This window comes from Orycteropus afer, unplaced genomic scaffold (assembly GCF_000298275.1).
Source record: "Orycteropus afer afer isolate SDZICR_OR568_19922 unplaced genomic scaffold, OryAfe1.0 scaffold00019, whole genome shotgun sequence".
Classification (NCBI taxonomy): domain Eukaryota; kingdom Metazoa; phylum Chordata; class Mammalia; order Tubulidentata; family Orycteropodidae; genus Orycteropus; species Orycteropus afer.
The window spans coordinates 20,757,833-20,776,895 of NW_006921606.1; the positions used below are offsets into that span (position 1 = coordinate 20,757,833).

Here is a 19,063-nt window from a genome sequence, read left to right on the forward strand (position 1 = left end):
AGCACATCAGCAAGCCGTCACCCCGGGAGCCACAGGAGGGATGGGCAGGAGGGAATTTGCACACCAGGTCAACACTGCTTTTTAGATTCCCAGGAAAATTGCCTACTCTGAGGTTATTTAGAGGACTCCTGACCACAAATCACCTGGCGAGTCCTCATCACAGGCCTGGGCTTGGGCCTCAGAGGACTGCACACTGGCCGGATAATCCACACGGGAGACCCCTGGGTTCTTGGGCAGGGCAGAGCACATTAAGTCAGGCCAGCGAGGTCTGTGGGCCGTGGTGGGCTGTTCTCTGCAGGAAGAGGAGGGGGCCAGTCCCTCAGCTTCTCACAAAGGAGTCTTCTGAAGGTGAGTGTGACTCGGGGCAGGTTTTCTCGGTCTCAATGTCTTGGTACTCTGTGCCTAAAGGGGAAGGAGGGAAGAAGAGCCAAGAGGAAAAAGAGATCGGTCTTTTCTGGTTTTCCTATTTATTTCTTAGGCTTATCTAATAGCATCCACTTTTGAGTGGAGTGGACAAGAGCAGAGGCCCATGTCAATCAGGTCTTGCTTTTCCCTCCATGTAACCCCAAGGGAAGGCTCCTTGGGTGGCACAGTTTGTGGTTTATTACTAACCTAAATGTTGGTGACTTAAAATCACCCAGCAGCGCTGTGGAAGGAAGGCCTGGTGATCTGCATCTCTAAACATTACAGCCAAGAAAACCCTGTGAGGCACAATCCTACTCTGTATCACACGAAGTTACTAGAATCAAGATTGGCTTGATGGCAATGGGTTTGGTTTGGGAACCCTAAGAGACCAGACTCCAAGCCCCAAAGACCTCTTTGAAGGTCAAATCTTTCTGAGCAGCAAATTGTTCTACATGTTCATATGAATACCCAAAGTGGGTGTGTCTTCTATGAAGACAAATATGATGTACCCCAGTCATTAACTTACCCTTATCTCATGTAAATCACCATGACAAAGCTTGTGTTCTAGGGCTCTAAGTGTTGCTGTGGGCCCTTATTGAAGAGGTGGCTTCATGTCAGAGAAAACCACCTAATATCATAATGCCATGTTTTCTCTTCTAGCAGTTGGACCTGCTTGTTTATTCATCCAGTCACACACATTCACCTGCTGAGTGGAACACTTTCCTTATTGGAGGGAGGTTTTTGAACCAATGACATTCTAAAAATAAATACTATGTCTTCATTTAAAAAAACATTAAAAACCTAACTCAGTCCCTATGATTATTTACAGGCCATGTCAGACTCATTGACCATAATACACAACTTTCCTATTTACAAATGGTAAACAGTTTACGGTGCCCACAGTGGTGCCATAAAGTCCTTGTTCATGTGTTTCTCCTCTTTAGACTTTGACCTGGTGGTACAAAAGGTGATAGTTTAGAAATGTCACTCCTTTCCCTCAGGATTTTGCAGCTGAGCTTGCACCCATATGAGACATACATATGGGTAATTTGGAGCATCTTTTCTCAATTTTCACAGGCTTAAATTCTTGTAGTCTAGGCTCTGGTAGCATAGTGCCTAAGGCACTTGACTGCTAACCAGGAGGCTGGCGGTTCAAACCCACCAGCCACTCCTCGGAAGGAAGGTTGGGCAATCCTACTTCCGTAGTGATACTGCCTCGGAAACCCAAGGTGGGGTCGCTAGGAGTTGGGGCCGACTCGATGGCAAATAACAACATAACAACAGGCAGTTCTGTGGGAAGCTTTAGGAGCAGGGGGCTGGAGGAGGGTGGGGCAGATGCAACAGAGCTGTATTGGTTCTTGCTCTGAATATGACAGAGGGTAATGAGTGGCTAGGTGGCACAAATGAGTAAGTGTTTGACTACTAACCAAAAGGTTGGCGGTTCGAACCCATCCAGAGGTACCTTGGAAGACAGGCCTGGCGATCTGCTTCTGAAAAGTCACAGCACTGAAAACCCAATGAAGCACTCCATGCACAGTGTCACCATGAGTCAGAATATACTTGATGACAACCAACGAATGCAAAGAAAACTGCTGATGTGGCTGTGGCTGAAGAAGAAAGGGAGTTTTTGAAAGGTCTCAAACATTTAATTAATAAAAGGAAAAGCAGTTTCTCAGTTTACATTCCTGTGTCCATAGGCACAGTTTTGCAGATGCTCTCACCTCTCTTGCTTTCCTGAAACTTCAGAATCTTTCTGGTGGTGAGAGGCTTCTGATAGCAGGTACCCTGCTGGCTTCAGAGAGGCTCTCCAGCATCAGGCTCTGTGTTCTCACTTTGGTGACTATCAGTATTGTGGCAAGAGCATTGGTTGGGAGCCAGTCAGACCTGGCATTGGCACCTGGAGACTTTTCTAACTACCTGTGTGACCCTGAGATGCTTAGTTTTGCTGAGCCTTAGTTTTCTGATCTGAAAAGTGAGAATATTAATTCTTACTTTATAGGGCTAGGATGACAGGGCTGCTGGGAGTATTCCCTGGGATCATGTGTTTATGGCACTGGATATGTAGCAGGCTCTCAATAAACATGAGCTCTGCATTCTGTTAAAACTAGACAATTTATGACCATGAAGTAATGATGTCCATGAAAAAGATAATGACAACAACCTGTACATCAGTGAGCACTCATCAGATCTGGGTACCATCAAAGATCAACATTTTATGTCTGGAAGTTAACTGGAAATTATTACATCACTGCTGGGTGGCACAAATGGTTTGTGCTTGGCTAGTAACCAAATGGTTGGCAGTTTGAACCCACCCAACGGCACTGCCTAAAACCCCATGGGACAGTTCTTCTCTGTAACACATGGGGTCACCATGAGTCAGAATTGACTCAATGACAACAGGTTTGGTTTTGATTTCTTAAAGAAGACTGAATCTTGTGTTTAAAAGTCTGTAAGTTCTATTTAAACAGTGTGTAGTAGGGTTGCTTTACTTTAGGAGTCTTAAGACCCTGGTGTGTATTTTTATGAACACCCAAAGTTTTATTTCTATGGTTATTCACATCATTAAAGTGTTGGTTGGTTTTCATTAACAACAACAACAACAACAGCACAAACCTCCTAGCCTCTTCCATCTTTTAAGGTACTGGACTAGAGTATACTTTATATGTTCAGTTAGGGTTCTCTTGTAATGAAACTTCCTACACAGCATACTTCCAAATCATTTTATAGCCTTAGCTGATTCAAAGAGTCTTGACAAATATATCCATGAGGGTCATCTTCCAACAGATTAATATGAACTTAAGAAAAACATTATTTGGGGGGATGTGATGCAAGAGTAAAATCTCAACCTTTAGAATGTTAAACCTCTATATAATATACTATGTTGTTCCATTTGTCTATAGCCAAAGAACATAACCACTTATAACTTATGGAAAAATATTCAAACCTGGTAATCATCAAATCACTAGCGTGAGTTATTACAAAAATAAAAATTCTAAGAAAGTCTGTTCCTAAGAGAGTAGCATCTGAGAGTAGAGTAGACTTATATCCAACCAGTGGCCAGCTTTGCTGTATTTGAAGCCCCTAGGTCAGGGCAGAGCTCCTTGTGGGGTGGATGGTGTGGAGGCAGTGGCCTTGGGTTTGGGAGGAGTCTGGGGTTTCCCCTCTGGAGATGCCAGCTGCCACTGAGCAAGATTTCCCTGGCATTTTGGTGCTTTGAAGGTCCATTCAGAATGGAGTTGAGTGGATAAATTTCCTACTTCCTTTTAATGTCTCCACTTCTGGTAGAACACCTCATATAAATGGATCACTAGGCTGATGGCTCAGAGCTAAGACTAGGAAGGACACAAGAAGGGGCATCCCCAGAATACAGCTGCTATGGTACCCTGGACCTGTTATATCCGGCAGCATATGAGAGCATGCAGGGTCTCACAGTCCACTGGGTTGAGTCTTCCTGATAACACAGTCCCTTTGGATAGGAAGGGTCCCTCAATCTTGCCCACTTGGGAGGGAATACCCACAGTGGCCAAGGATATAGGCTTTGGATTAGACCTGGGTTGGAATCTCAGTTCTGTCACTCCTAGTTTTGTGACTTGAGCTAATTATTGAAGGCTTCCAAGGCTCATTTTAAACCAAAAAACAAACTCACTGCCATTGAGTTGATTCTGACTCATAGTGTCCCCCTTCGGGTTTCTGAGGTGGTTAATCTTTATGGAAGTAGATTGCCTAGTCTTCCTTACACAGAGTGGCTGGTGGGTTTGAACCACCAGGCTTCTGGTTAGCAGTCAAATGCCTTAGGTACAGCACCACCAACTGGAGCTAATAACCATTCTTGAGATTGTTGTTATGTGCTGCCGAGTCAGACCTGACTCATAGTGTCACCTCCTTGGGTTTCTGAGGTGGTATCACTACAGAAGTAGATTGCCCAACCTTCCTTCCGAGGAGTGGCTGGTGGGTTTGAACTGCCAGCCTTCTGGTTAGCAGTCAAGTGCCTTAGGCACTATGCTACCAGAGCTCCCTTCTTGAGATTAAGTGAACTGATTATAAATATATAATTACACATACATAATACACATGTGCACACACACACACTATGCTTGGCCTAGCAACTGGTTCAAAGCAAGTACTTGATAAGTATCAGCTATTATTATTATTACTTTTAAAATTTTTATTTTTTATTTCAGTTATGACTCATGGTGATGTCATGTGTTGCAGAACAGAATTGGATTCCACAGGGTTTTCTTGGCTGCAACCTTTCAGAAGCAGATGCCTAGACTTTCTTCTGGGGCACCTCTGGGTGAGTTAGAACTTCCAACCTTTCAGTTAAAAGTCAAGCCCTTAATGTTCATTTCACTCAGGACTCCTTACCTTTTATTCCTGCTTACCAATTATTCTACCTGGAACATCTATGAGAGCTTCTTAGTGACAATGTTTTATATTGGTGGAGGAAATGGAAGGGATTTGAATTTGGATGTATCTGAATTGGCTCTCTTTTTCCTAGATCCCACAGATACCTCCCTACCCCAACACCCAATTCTATCATTTAAGAAAAAATATATATATTACTTTGGTAGAACTGCAGAGTGTCTGGAGTTGTAAAGATAATGTATTATCTTCAATTATAACAACAAATGGTTACTTACCTCATTCTTGGAAAAACAGGTATCTGAATTAGATTCTTGTGGCCAAGAAAGTCAGGGTTGGCGGACACCTAGCTTGGACACTGTCCAACACATGATTCAGTCTACACTACAGAAGTGTTTTGGGCACTGAGATCACCTCACCTATGCTCAGTTGCTGTTGTTGTTGTTGTTTTGTACCATCGAGTTGGACCCAATTCATAGCGACCCCTCCTTGGGTTTCCGCGGCAGTATCACTACGGAAGTAGATTGCCCCATCTTCCTTCTGAGGAATGGCTGGTGGATTTGAACCACCAGCCTTCTGGTTAGCAGTCAAGTGCCTTAGGCACTACGCTACCAGAGCTCCCATGCTCAGTTGCTAGCACCCCCTAATCCTGCACTGTTGTTCCATGCCTCTGGGCCTGTGTTCTACAACAGGGTACACTAAAGCCCTTGGGCCAAACTCAGCCACTGCCTAGCTCTGTAAATAAAGTTTTATTGGACTGTGCCTATTCATTTATGTATTGTCTGTGGCTACTTTACAACATTATATTAGATAATATTTGTTCTGATCCATAGAGTTTTCATTGGCAAATTTTCAGAAGTAGCTGGACAAGCCTTTCCTCCTAGTCTGGAAGCCTCTTAGGTTGGAAAGCACTCACAGCACAGTGGCTGTGACAGTGGACTTGAGCATACCAATGAGAATGAGGACAGCACAGGATCAGGCAGTGTTTGCTTCTACTGTACATAATGCTGCCATGAGTCAGGGACTACTCTATGGAAATTAACATGACTGCTTTCCTACTACAACTACAGAGATGAGTAGGTGTGACAAAGACCACATGGGCCCACAAACAGTAAAATACTTACTTTCTAGCCCTTACAGAAAAAAGTCTGCCAGCCTTGCTCTAAAGATCCTCTATAGAAGGAATCTCCTACCCGTGCTCATCCTGTCTCCACTGGCAGGCACTCACTGCTCTTTGGTTCTGGGCTCCTAGACTACTTTCTCTAAAGCCCTCCTCATTCTTGTCACCTATCCAGGCAGAACTTTCTGCACTCATAATTCAGCCCTTGTTGCTCCAGACAGACAAACAGAACTCAGTTTTTTTTTTTTTTAAAAGCACCCTTCTCCCTTCCTCCCTGGGTTCACTATATCCATTCCTCTTAGCTCTATTGTGTTTGCCTGTTGTGTTCAGGTCTGTCTGACTCATTAAACTGTGACCTCTTGGAGGGTGGGAACTGTCTTTTTTTTACCTTTGTATCTGGTCCAGGGCCTGGCACATAGACAAATTTTAAAATGATGAAGGAATAAATGTTTGGAAAATATAAAGCTTATACAATGCATACCTAAATGAAATGAATCCTGCAAAGTCATGATGTCCCTCAGAGAAAAGAGGTATGTTCCCGTGTCCACAGCTATCACAAATTTCTGAGGTAGAGAAGTAGGTGTGCTTTTCTGAAATTCCGATTTTGGATTTTTAACCATGTCCTCCCTAATGACCAAGAGCTCTGGGTTGTTGAGTTCACTTACAAATGTGAGGCAGGACAGCAGGGCGGGCAGCTGTGTGAACTCACAGCGGATTCCATGTGCTGTTCTAGGCACCAGGTCCTGTAACTGAGCAAAACTATCTTCCTCATATATTTCACCAATCAGATTCTACCATCTTTCCAGTTTACTCTTGAGCAATGATAATAACACTGAGGGTACTGGGATCCATACCCTGTCATAGGGCCAGCTGCTCTGAGAGATTGGGTTCTCACAGCTGGTCAGAGGGTGGGATTTTGGACTGAGGTAGAAGTCGGCTGTAATGAATAAAGAGAAAGGCCAGGAGAGGAGGATGAAGACTATATTTGGGTCCTAAATTAACTTTCCAGGCTGAATTTCACTGGTGCCCTCTTTTTGAAAACTTGGGACCTCTTAAGTGTTTGCCCTAGATTCAAACAGTCCTATAACATGAGCTCAGTAGGGAATTCAAGTCCCAAGCATGTCTGCTACTTTCTCCTGCTTCTGGCTGATATCTGGTTCTCTCAAGCTGTTATAATACTCAGGTTAAAACAGCACAAGAGAACAAATACTCTCCTTCTGTTGGATTGAAAAACTACCTGCCTGATTGTCCCAATCTCTCCCTGTTAAACCAAACTGAATCAGAGCAAATACACAAAGAATAATAAAATAAATGCAATTCCACCAAGCAAGGAGAGAAACTTAACCTGTCCTCATCCCTGTGTATGACTACGATCAACAGCAGTGAGGTTTTTTTTTTTTTTTTTTTCTGCTTTATTTTGTGTCATTGCTTAACACTACTAAGGAGTGCTTCCAGAACTCCTAAGCAGTGTTTAGAACAGAGCACAGAGGTCTGGCAAACCTGGTTAGGGGGAGAAGAAACCATACTTCCAGAACATGAAGCAACAGACAGCAAGGTCTGTGGGGGAGCCAGGAGCTACTTTTCCTCAGAGGATTTCACTGAGGAAAATATGTAATATTTTTTTCCCACATTTTTTTCCCTCAATGAGTAGCCTTGCTCGGAAGATGTGGCAGACACCCATTAGCAATCACAGCAGTCTTTTTCCTGAAAAAATTCCTCAGGAGCAGCATGGCTACCATCTCAGGGACCTGCTGGTTGTCCTGTGTAGAATATGGCTGTGAGTTACCTCAGGCTGTGGGCTTTCTGACAGGAAGGGCTGGGACATCTCATCATGTCTGAGTGCGAGAAACTTCAGGTCATTATTTGAGACAGAAATGTAGACATGTTGACTCAGGGGACTTAAATATGCAGATGCCATATAACCAAACTTTAAAATCATCATTATAGTTCCATTTTAAGGTGACAAAAAATAAGTTATTATTATGGAGAAGCATATTACTTCTTTGTGAGAAGACATTAGCAACTCTTTCAAGTCATGGCCTTAGCTCCTAGTTTCTCCTTATTATTTCCCTGTTCAGCACTACCAGCAAACTCCTTAGGGGACTATGAGAGGTTTCTCTCACTCCTTCTTTAGCTGTGAGGAATGCCCACATATTGTGGCCTTCTGGAGCTACACTGTCTCAAGGATGCCTTGGTACCTCTCTGCCTTTCTTCTGTGGAAATGTGAAAAGGGGGCAACACTGTGGTCTTCCTTGACTGCATAGCCAAACTGAAGGAAGACAGCAAACCCTGTTTCCTGGAGACAGACACTTTTACAAGATGTGTTTACCATAGAAGCAGGAATAACATTGTTAAAAACTTCTTGGTCTATAAGTAGGAGTTAAACAGATCTGTCAAAAGTTGCAGACAAGAGAGATTTTTTTCAATCCATTCCTGGGCATGTTCATCTACATGGTGGAAGAGCTTGTAGCAGAAGAGAGAGAAAATTCTAACATTCACTTTTAGATTTAGTCTATCCCTCAGATTTTTGTTCTCTAAATCCAATGGACATCTTACCAAGAAATCTTTTAATTCAAAATGTCACTCAAAACCAAACAAATAATCAAGGGGCTGGATCTATTATTATATGTACACTAGTTCTTTGTAGCACAAAAGGAAAATTAAAACTAGATTGAGTTTTCCATTCTCTAGTATGAGAGAGAAATTAAAAATTATAGAGGTAACATAACACAAAGCCATCTTGCAATAGGGAAGTTTAAATTTATATTCAATTGCTGGTAAAACTAAGCCCTAGAGTTGTTTTCTTTTGTCATTCTAACATCTTGTTCTTACTCTCCTAGAATCTTAGGAAAATGAAAATCCAAAATGCAAAGGGTTTTACAGAACTTTTTTTTTTTTTTTTTTTTATAGCAAATAGTCCCATAAAACACGAGGTCTTAGGGCCTCAATGTGTGTGTGCACTGGGTTTGGAGGGCTATGCAATAATATATAAGAAGGTAGTGATCTATTAGCAATACATTTTCAAAACAAAACAAAACAAAAACATGTACAGAATGTTATCAAAGCCTTAGAAGTGACAGAGCATACATATTTTATGAACTGGTGGGAGCACCATCCTTCTTTCATTCGTTAACATATTGATGAGTGCCCCTATTTTCATAAACAAAGACAGGCTAACACTAAACAGATGAAAGGCTTGCTGTGGAAGCATCCTGTCACAGGCAGCTGATCACGGTGGCATGGCACCACGACACAAGCTTCTGTTTTGGTCATCCTTGCTTCGTCTTTTCTTGAGTTTTGGGCTATCTCTCAAGTCTCCCTGCTTACAGTGTTTGTAAAAATTTGGCACAATCCCCTCTCCTTTTCCTTTCCTGATTCTTTTGTTGTTGTGTGGGTGCACTGCACATGTATGTCTGAGGTGAAAAAACCAGCCAGACAACCAATTAAACAGCCAACCAATCCTTGAGGTCTTTTGCAGGGCCATGAGTGTGGCATGGAAGAAGGTCACTGGAGAAGCATAAAAACAACAACAAAATATCCAGATGCTGTCAAGCTGACTTTGACTCATGGCAACCTTCTGTGTCAGAGAAGAACTGTGTTTCACAGCATTTTCAATGGCTGATGTTTTGGAAGTGGCCTTTCTTCCAAGGTGCCCCTGGATGAATTTGAACCTCCAACCTTTTGTTAGCAGCGAAGTGCGTTAAGTGTTTGTGCCACTCAGGAACTATCTATCAAAATAGCATGAAGGGCAAATTAACGGGGGCTTCTGTTAGAGTGTGTTTGTGTGTGCATAAGTGACTGTGCACATGACACACACACTTAAGCTCTATCAATTTATGAAAATGGCCCTTTTATAAGGCTTTGACTGTTGGCTGCAAAAGGTTTTTCCCCATGTTTCTTATCCCAAACAACAGGTTTCTCTCTAGCTGTTTGAGATTCAGCCACTTTCAAAATACGCAAAGGCCCACTAGTCCAAGATTGACCCTGAAAACATAATTGGTATTTTCATGTACTGGACATGTTGTAGCTTCCAGGAGCTTGTGGGTCTATTCATCACCACAGACGGCTCAACAGCTTGTGATAGGGAACCATTTTCTCTCTTTTTTGTCCTCAGAAACACTGTATTGAGTCTGGACCCATACACACTATCCCAGGATTAAGCGTGCTTCCCCCACCAGCTGGAAAGAACGCCTCTCAGAATGTGGAGCGTGAACATAAAAAGGCTTCCCATGACAGTGATCACTGAATCATAGGGAATAAAGCAAGAAGGCAAATTTGCAATTCATCACATTATCCTCGTCATCTCAAATGTTGATTCTTTTAAAAGGCAAGCTGCATATCCACTCTCCTTTTGAAGAAACCGCAACCCCGTCCCACCCCCCGTAACACTGGGTTTTCTTATTGTTTTCATAGGGTATCTGAGTGAGGATAAAATGATAAAAAATTACAATAGATTAATTGCATCCCTTGAATCACATTATATTTTTTGGTGCATTAAAAAAAGGAGAAAAGTAAAAGCAATCAGCATAATAAATTCATCCTAGAGAACTGTGTTAGTGACTGAAGGGTTAACACAGATTTTAGAAGTAGTTAAAAATAGTATTAGAGGATTATACATACAACAGTTTGAAATTCATATGCATTGTTTTCTTTTTAAAAAATGGCAAAATGTTTGGCAAATGTAAGCAAATGACTTGGACTAGGTTGGGTCTCAGCAGCTCTGAGCGGAGTCAGTCATAGCCAGGTGAGGCCCACTGCTTCCTGAGGTCACTCTGTGGGGCTGGGGGGGAGTGGTGCTCACCACTGGGGGTGCTGCGGGGGAAGGTTAGGTGCTGGCCCCCATGCTTGGCTCCCCCTCAGACCCTCAGTCTTGAACATGGAAATGGAGCTGGTGAGAGATGCCAATTACAGACTCCAGCACGGATCACCCATTAGCATCGCTGAGAGAACTCTGGGGCCTTGAACCACATGCAGACTGGGTGAATTGTCTACACAGTGACCCATATTGCAAAAAGTAGAGCAGGGTGTGGGACTCCCACTCCTCGGTGGGTGCGTCTCCCCACCCCCACATGGAGGGAGAAGGGGCATGGGTGTGTCACTAGTGCTTGTCCTGGCCATGTTGTCAACTTGTGGTGGTGTTTTTTTTTTTTTTTCTTAGTAGACTTTTCTTTAATGTTGTTTATTTTGTTTTCTATGTGTATGTATATCCAGAAATGTCCATTCTCCAAGCTGGCCACCACTGTTCCCTGAATTTGGCAGTGCCTGTTGCTTGCAGCTGCTGGCATCCTGAAAACCGAGAGGTGCCTTCCAAGACCAGACTCTGGGCCCCAGCAGTGTGCGTATCCTCCATGAGCCCGGCTGCACAGCAAACACATAATCCCAGCCTCTCCTTATTCTGACTCCTGTCTGGCTCTAATTTTGAGAAAAAGGACAATGGTCCTGTGTTTGTGTGTGTATGTACGTGTGTGTGTGTGTATGCATGTGTAAGAGCATGTACATGTTTGTGTGAGTATGTATGTGTATGCATGTATTTCTGTGTATGTGTGTGTGCATGCCTATGTGTATGTATGTCTGTGTGAATGTGTAGATTTTTTTTTTAACTTTTTTCTTTTTTTTAAGAAAAATGATCCTCAGATTGCTAATACAGAGTCCAGCCCTCCTTAGTCACTATAAAACAGACTCCATGTTCTCACACCACTCGTGGTCTTCAAGGTTATAGATAAATTTTGTCCTATGGGTCTGGTTTGTGGGCACAGGGTCCCTCCCCAGATTGTCTAGGGTCAGAGTAGAGGCAAAGAACTCACTGGTGCTCAGCCCGCCCTCGTGGTTTTTGATGTATCGTTTATAGTTTTTCCTCAGGCACTGCCACGTGGTGGTGTAGAGGAGGAAAGCAAAGGACTTGAGCGCAATGGCGATGCTGACGTACAGGTATCGGTAGACCACGTTGTCATAGAGGACGCAGGCGCCCTGCTCCCCACAGAACGTGCTCCAAAACAGGCAGGTGGAGTCAATGCCAGCTCCGAAGATGAGGGGTGGTGGGATGAAGCCTACAGAGGGAAAAGGACATGTAATGTTCTGGCTCAGATGGTGAGTTTTATGAAAAGACGAACTCTCCTTTTCCCCTATGTACACATCTCTTGTTAAAGGGCTGCTAGGCAAGGGTGTCAAGTTCAGCATACTGTATACCATACTGTACCATACCATACTACCCCATGCCAGTTGCTGTGGAGTTGACTCTGACTTATGGCGACTCCACATGCATCAGAGAGAACTGTGCTCAGAGGGTTTTCAATGGCTGATTTTTTTAGAAGATCCAGGCCTTTCTTCTGATGTGCCTCTGGGTAGATTCAAACCATCAACTTTTTTATTAGAAGCTGTGTTAACCATTTGTACTGCCTAGGAACTCTGGTTGTATAGCACAGTGTTTAAAAGAGCCACTCAGCACCAAATTATGTGGGTTCAAATGCTAGCTCTGCCACTTACTGTACAACTGTAAGGTAAATTATTTAAGCCTTTTGTATCTTAGTTTCCTCAGCTGCAAAATGGGAGAATAATAATATTGTTGTTGTTGTTATGTGCCGTCGAGTCGGCCCCGACTCATAGCGACCCCTCCTTGGGTTTCCGAGGCAGTATCACTACAGAAGTAGGATTGCCCAACCTTCCTTCCGAGGAGTGGCTGGTGGGTTTGAACCACCAGCCTTCTGGTTAGCAGTCAAGTGCTTTAGCCACTATGCTACCAGAGCTCCTAACAATAATAATATAGCTCTTATAAAATTGTTGTGAGGACAACTAAATTAACACATGAAAAACATTTAGAACAGTGCCTGGTACAGAGTAAACATAAAATACTGTAAATAATGGCTAGAATTATTATTATTGCCATTTTCTGACAGTTTGAGAAGGCACAGAATCTTCTGTGAAGGAGGGCATCTCAGTGTCACTCAAAGAAATACAACTTAATAGACGGAACTGGTAAAGAGACATTATACCTTGTGTCTCATTCTCTTGCATGGGGGCTTGGCTTGTAGAACTGTGTGCATTCTTGAGTGGAAGGAACCAGAAGATATAAGAAGTTAAATATGAGTATTCAAGCAATTTATTTGGTTTGGGGATGAAAAAGATCTGTATATATGCTAATGATTTCCCCACCCTTAGATATTACCACTGGATCAGAATATCTGAGCTGGGAACCAGATTTAAACCTTCAGAATCGAGCATTTTGGCCATGACTACCAGGCACAAAATGGCAGGTCAGATGAAAATCACCCTTAATTCAGTCCTGTGTTACTGTCTGTGATTATTCCCTGTGGTTGTTCCTTAGCTGGGTTGTTTTCAATCCTGGTGCACAGTTAGTATCATCTGGGGGAGGGACCCATCTTCACAACCAACTAACAGAACACTTAGCATGGGGCCCAGTCACCAGCATTTTAAAAATGAAACACTCCCAAGTGATTCTGGGCTGCTGGAAAACAATTATTTCATCTGTGTTATGAAAAAGCAAGGGATGAGTTACTACACAAATTAATTTTTACAGGGAAGAAAAAAAAAGTGTCCCTCTGAGGCCAGACCATGATGCCAATCATCTTCAGTGAGAGACCTCTGAAGCAAGAAGAAATCTTTGGAACCAGAAGTGACAACTCCAATATCTCATTCCTGATATATCTTCATCTAGAGTGTTCCTTCCACAGCCAGCTGTAGAGTGTCGCAGCTTCATTTTTACTAAGGAAGGACCCTCTGAGAATCTGATGAGCTATAGACCACAAGCCAATTCAAGATCACAAGACTGCCTGCATTATACATCCTTATACATCCTGTATAAGCTTGCAGAGCCTCCTTTCTGAGAAGCCCTGAGGGTGGCCTGGGAGGGGAAAGGGAGGCTTAATGAAGGAAGCTGCTCTTCTCTAGCTTAATGACAGGCCTGAGATGGGGTGAGAGGGTGACTGCATTCTATCAGTGCTAATGAGGCTGGCAGAGCACCCAGCTCCCCCAGTCAGAGCCAGGTGCCTCCACAGGTTTCCTAAGGTCTTCTAGCTCTGGGAAGGAATTCTATTTGAAACCTCATTAAACTTCCTAAGCAGCTTGATACACCCCCAAGTGTAAAATTCTGCCCATACTGCTCCTCTTCCTGATGCCAGGCCAGGTTGTTCCTGTTGAATAGAACTCATAGACTCAGCATCCAATGTGGTCCAAAGGCTGTCTGGGTGTTTGACTTCCTGCCCCTGGACGTTCTCCTTACCCCTGGACCAATGTCATTGTTCACTTAACTGAAATAGAGCCACGTGGAGGAGATGCCAGGAAGGAGATCACAGACAATAAGCCACATTCCACATCATAAATAAATTGATTTCTGAAACCAATTTAAATTATAGGTAGATTTGAGGATAAAAGAAGCTAATTTGGCATGCTCATATGGCATGGTGGGATACCTCAAATCCTTTTTATTTTACATCTTGTGATTAGCTTCCAAATGCCCTGCCCTGCCCTTTCTTCTGTCTCTTATGACCTGCCTTATGCACATTTCACAATAGGAAGCTAAGAATATAGATGACAAGGTTTGCCATGGAAGAAACTGACAGTACAGGTGTTCCCTGCTTCACTGTGCATGGGTTGCCAGAGTTGCATAGAAATTCAAGTCTGATAAATCAGATTCTATTTTAAGTAGTACATCAAAGGAAATTCACAATATAAGAGGAACAGTAATGCTGTTTTTAAACTAGCTTTAAATTAAATGCTTTTCAGTAATGCTGGTTTAAACCCAAATATCCCCCTAAGATGCCACCAGGTATGGCATTGCTGGTTCAATGGTGGAATTCTCATCTTCCCCCTGGGAGACCAGAATTTGGTTCCTGGCCAGTGCACCTCATGCACAGCCACCACCAGTCTGTCATGGAGACCACTGTGTTGCTATGGTGCTGAAGAGGTTTCAGTGGGGCTTCCAGACTAAGAAGGACTAGGAAGAAAGGCCTGGTGATCTACTTCTAAAAATCAGCCAGAGAAAACTCTACACATGACAGTGGTCTGATCCGCAACAAATCAAGAAGTGTTTCATTCCATTGTGCACCTGTCACGATGAGTGGGGGTCGACTTGATGGCAATAAAAAGAACAACACTTCTTCATATACTTGTTTCTGGGTGAGGATTTTTATAATACTCAGTTGTCTTTAAAGCTGGGCATACCTTTATGCACTAACATGTAACTTTATCTGTTTATTGCCAAGCTCTACTACCAGATGACAATATCCTAGAAAAAATTAGAGAAAGCCTCCACAGTTTCAATTTAGAAAGCTAAGTGCCTAGGAAAGCTTTTCACAACTACCCTCAGTATGTTGGAGAGCATTTGCATAGAGATGAAAGAGCCTTTAACTTCAGGAGTCTAAAGTAAATCACTTGACTTCTCTATGCCTCAGTTTCTTCATCTTTAAAATGGAAATAATACCACCTGTCCTTCTCAAGGCTCAGGGGAGAACTAATACAAACAAGAGTTATGCACGTACATGGTTCAACCATGTGGCTAGATCATTTTTCTACCTTATTCCTATTAGAATGGAGATGTGGGGTGATGTTTTAGAATGAACCCTGAGTATCCTCAGTATAACCTTTGTAAGATTCCTTTAATATTTCTGAATAGAAAATACATGGGCTTTATTTCCCACCATAGTTATGTTTTTTTATTGACTTACAATTCTTTCAAAACGGAGAGCTTGAATTATCAGGCTTAAATTCCAGGTGTGCAAAGAATACCAGTGATGAAGAACTGACCAGATCTTTTTAATCAGAGGCTTTTGCCATTCTGGAGCTCACCTGGTTAGACACAGAATGGAGTCCCACCCCTTTATGACTAATTTTCCCACAGAGCCACTCATCCTTATATTTTTAGCACTGAGTTGGACAAAATAAAAGCATCCTCTCTAAGTTCCTGGAACCCCAGAAACCAATGGAAGACTTCTACAGTATGAAGACCAAAAACCAAAAACAAACTCAATGCCATTGAGTCAATTCTGACTCACAGAGACCACCTCTGGGTTTCTGAGGTGGTAAATCTTTATGGAAGTAGATTGCTCAGTCTTCCTTCTGCAGAGTGGCTGGTAGGTTTGAACCACCAACCTTCTGGTTAGCAGTCAAATGTCTTAGGCACTATGCCACCAGAGCTAGCTTGAAGACTAGTTCCTATGATGACTAGAATAGTAATTATTGATTATTAACCCCTGGTGCTGTATGAACATTATGAATCCCCTCCACAACCACATGGTATTAATTGTTAGCTGCAATCGAGTAGGGCCCAACTCATGGCAACCACCCCACGCACAATAGAATGAAGTGCTGCTCATTCCTGCACCATCTCCACCATCAGTTGCAGATCAGACCACTGTGATCCATAGTTTATTTACTGGCTGATTAGGAAGTAGATTGCCAGGCCTTTCTTCCTAAGGTATCTTACTCTGGAAGCTCTGCTGAAGCCTGTAACCATCATAGCAACACACAAGCCTCCATAACAGATGGAGAGTGGCTGTGCATGAGGTACCTTGGTCGATACTTGAACACAGGTCTCCCGCATGAAGTGAGAATCTACCATGGAACTACCAATGTTCCCTACCCTCCTTATTTTACATATACAGACAGTGAGGGTGAGAACTGTTAATTACTTGCTCCAAGTTTACTATCTCAAAATCACAAACCCAATAATCTCTTTCAATCTCATTCAAAGTTTGTTGATTTAAGGAGAAGATCTGAGAGCTCTTATCAGGGATTTTTAGTACTACAGAAAAACACTATTTACCCTACAGCTAAACTCCTGGGAATAACTGGCTTGTGAAGGCTTGGTTTTATGCAGAGGGTGAAACACATGTAGGCTCGGATCTTTGCAAAGTGTCGGAGTCCTCCCTTCTCCTTGGCAGTTAATGTGCTGAGAAAGCTGGGAGACTGTTATTTTGTAAACAAACTTTCTCAGGATTTGGCAGAACACCTCAAGCAGTACTGACTGATACTTGTCAGCAGGAGAGAAATGGAGGGGCTGCTTTTTCCAGAGACCAAATGTGCAGCCCGAGGTTGCTTAGTGATGGGGAAGGAATGGGAGTTTGAAACCAGACATTGCTGCCGACTTTGAATTCAAACTGCCACCTGAAGACTATATGACCCTGGGCAAGTAGTTACTCAACTATACTGAGCCTCAGTTTCATTTTTTATAAAATGGGCACAATGCCTTCTTGCTGAGTTTTTTAAGGATTAAATGACATTGTGCGTGAAGCCCCTCCGCATGGTGCACTCTCAACAAATTCCATTCCCTTTCCTTTTTTTTGGTTGTGTCCTATACCTCTTTGGGTAAATGAAAATCTATCCTCTCTTAAATTACCACCTCTAGAGAAAATTATTTTGCTTGAATCTTGGTTTGAAACAAAGATTCAGGGAATAATCCCAACTGGCAATGGTTTTTTGTGTCCTAAGAGTAAGTCAGTGTTGGAGGACTGTTAAACCAAGTGGGTGAGGTATAGGTTAGTGTCTATTCTCGCTTTGAAAATATGCACTGCTGTTATGCCCTCATCCGCTGCCACTGGGTCAATCCAAACTCCAAGTCACCCAAAAGGACAGAGTAGAAGTACCCCATAGGGGTTTTAAGGCTATAAATCTTTACATAAGAAGACTGCTACATCTTTCTCTAGTAGAGTGGCTGGTGAGTTTGAATGGCCAGCCTTTTGGTTAGCAGCCAACTACTTAACCACAGTGCCACTGAGGCATCTCTGAATAAAAAAAAAAAAAAAAAATCCTTTTGTCATCAAGTCAACTCCAACTCATGGTGACCCACTGTGTGGCAGAGTAGAACTGTGCTCCATGGCTACATGGCTGATTTTTCAGATGCACATCAGCTAGGTCTTTTTCTTCCAAGTCCACTTAGCAGCCAAACACATTACTCATGTGTACAACCTAGGGACTCCATGTCCTTAACACCCTAGGGAATAAAGAGGGAAGGTGATGATGATTTAGTATAGCTTTACAAGAAAAAAAAAAAAAAAAAAACCCAACCTCACTGCCATCGAGTTGATTCCAATTCAGAGGAAACCCTCAATGAGTTTTCAAGACACTCAATCTTTATGGAAGTAGACTGCCTCATCTTTCTTCCATGGAGTGGCTGGTGGGTTTGAACCACCAAACTTTTGGTTAGCAGCCAAGTGCTATAACCACTACACCACCAGAAACTGTGTATTTTGGAAGAAGCCTCTCCTCTTTGGAGTTTGTGGGACCAGTTCTCTCCCTTTTGCTTTTCTCTTCCCTAAGTCTCCTATGGAGGAATTCACTAACCAAGTAGGCGTTAACTGGAGTTCCCTCACAGGGGTGCTGATGAACCCCCAAATGTTGGGGAGGCTATCTGGAGGCTCACTGCTGTTACATGCTATTACTGAGAATATTAAAGGATTAAATCTTACTTCTTATTATACTCTGGCACAAATTGCAGCAATATATATTTCCACGCAGAAATTGCAGCACTGTTAAAAGAATTGTCTCTGTTTCCCTGAAATCTATTAACAGAGATTAAGCCTCAGGGTCTTGTATTTTGGCTATTTCATTCACTCCCCTAGTTGAAAAGACTGGGCTTCTCTCTACTCTTTGCTCTGAACTTAAAAGGTGAACTGAAAGGCTTTGTAAGAAAAATAAATTCACGTTCCTTTATGAGACATCATGGAAGCTGCCATTTACATTTTAAAAGATATCTGTTCCTCATCAGCTTGGCTGCCAAGACTTGAATTTACCATGGATCTCTATTCAGCTCATGGAATTACTGTTATGTCCAGCACAAGCTAGAGAGGGGACATCAAAAGCATATTCTTCTGCATGAATTAGTGAGTTTCTTGAACCACCAATGCTAAGAAAGATACAAGACAGTTGACATCTGCAGCATCTTCCAGGGACACTTGACATTCACTTTTCTTAAATCCAAGAATTCTGGGGGAGCTATTAATTCTCATCTCATTCCTGGGCCCCTCAAGGAGAAGAAATAACCTGCCAAAGGCCACAGGATTAGTAACAACAGAGCTATACCTGGCTGCTGAGGGGCTCATGGTAAACATGGGGTGTCCAGCACAGGTCAGGAAGCAGATCTTGGGTATGATAGTTGGAGCTGTGTGTCAACTTGGATGGACCACAATTCTGTGTGGATTAAGCAATTGTGATGTGGGTTGTTCC

The 19,063-nt window shown here is 42.8% G+C and overlaps 1 protein-coding gene across 1 annotated transcript in view; it reads right to left on the minus strand.

Annotated features, from left to right (window-relative positions):
- Positions 1-319: 319 nt before the first annotated feature.
- SLCO3A1 (solute carrier organic anion transporter family member 3A1) overlaps positions 320-19,063 on the minus strand; it is a 383,148-nt gene continuing 364,404 nt past the window's right edge. The window contains exons 10-11 of the mRNA XM_007959974.2: positions 11,692-11,934; positions 320-402 (exon numbers count right to left, since the gene is read on the minus strand). Coding sequence (XP_007958165.1) covers positions 320-402; positions 11,692-11,934 — 326 coding nt within the window. The remainder of the gene's footprint in view (positions 403-11,691; positions 11,935-19,063) is intronic.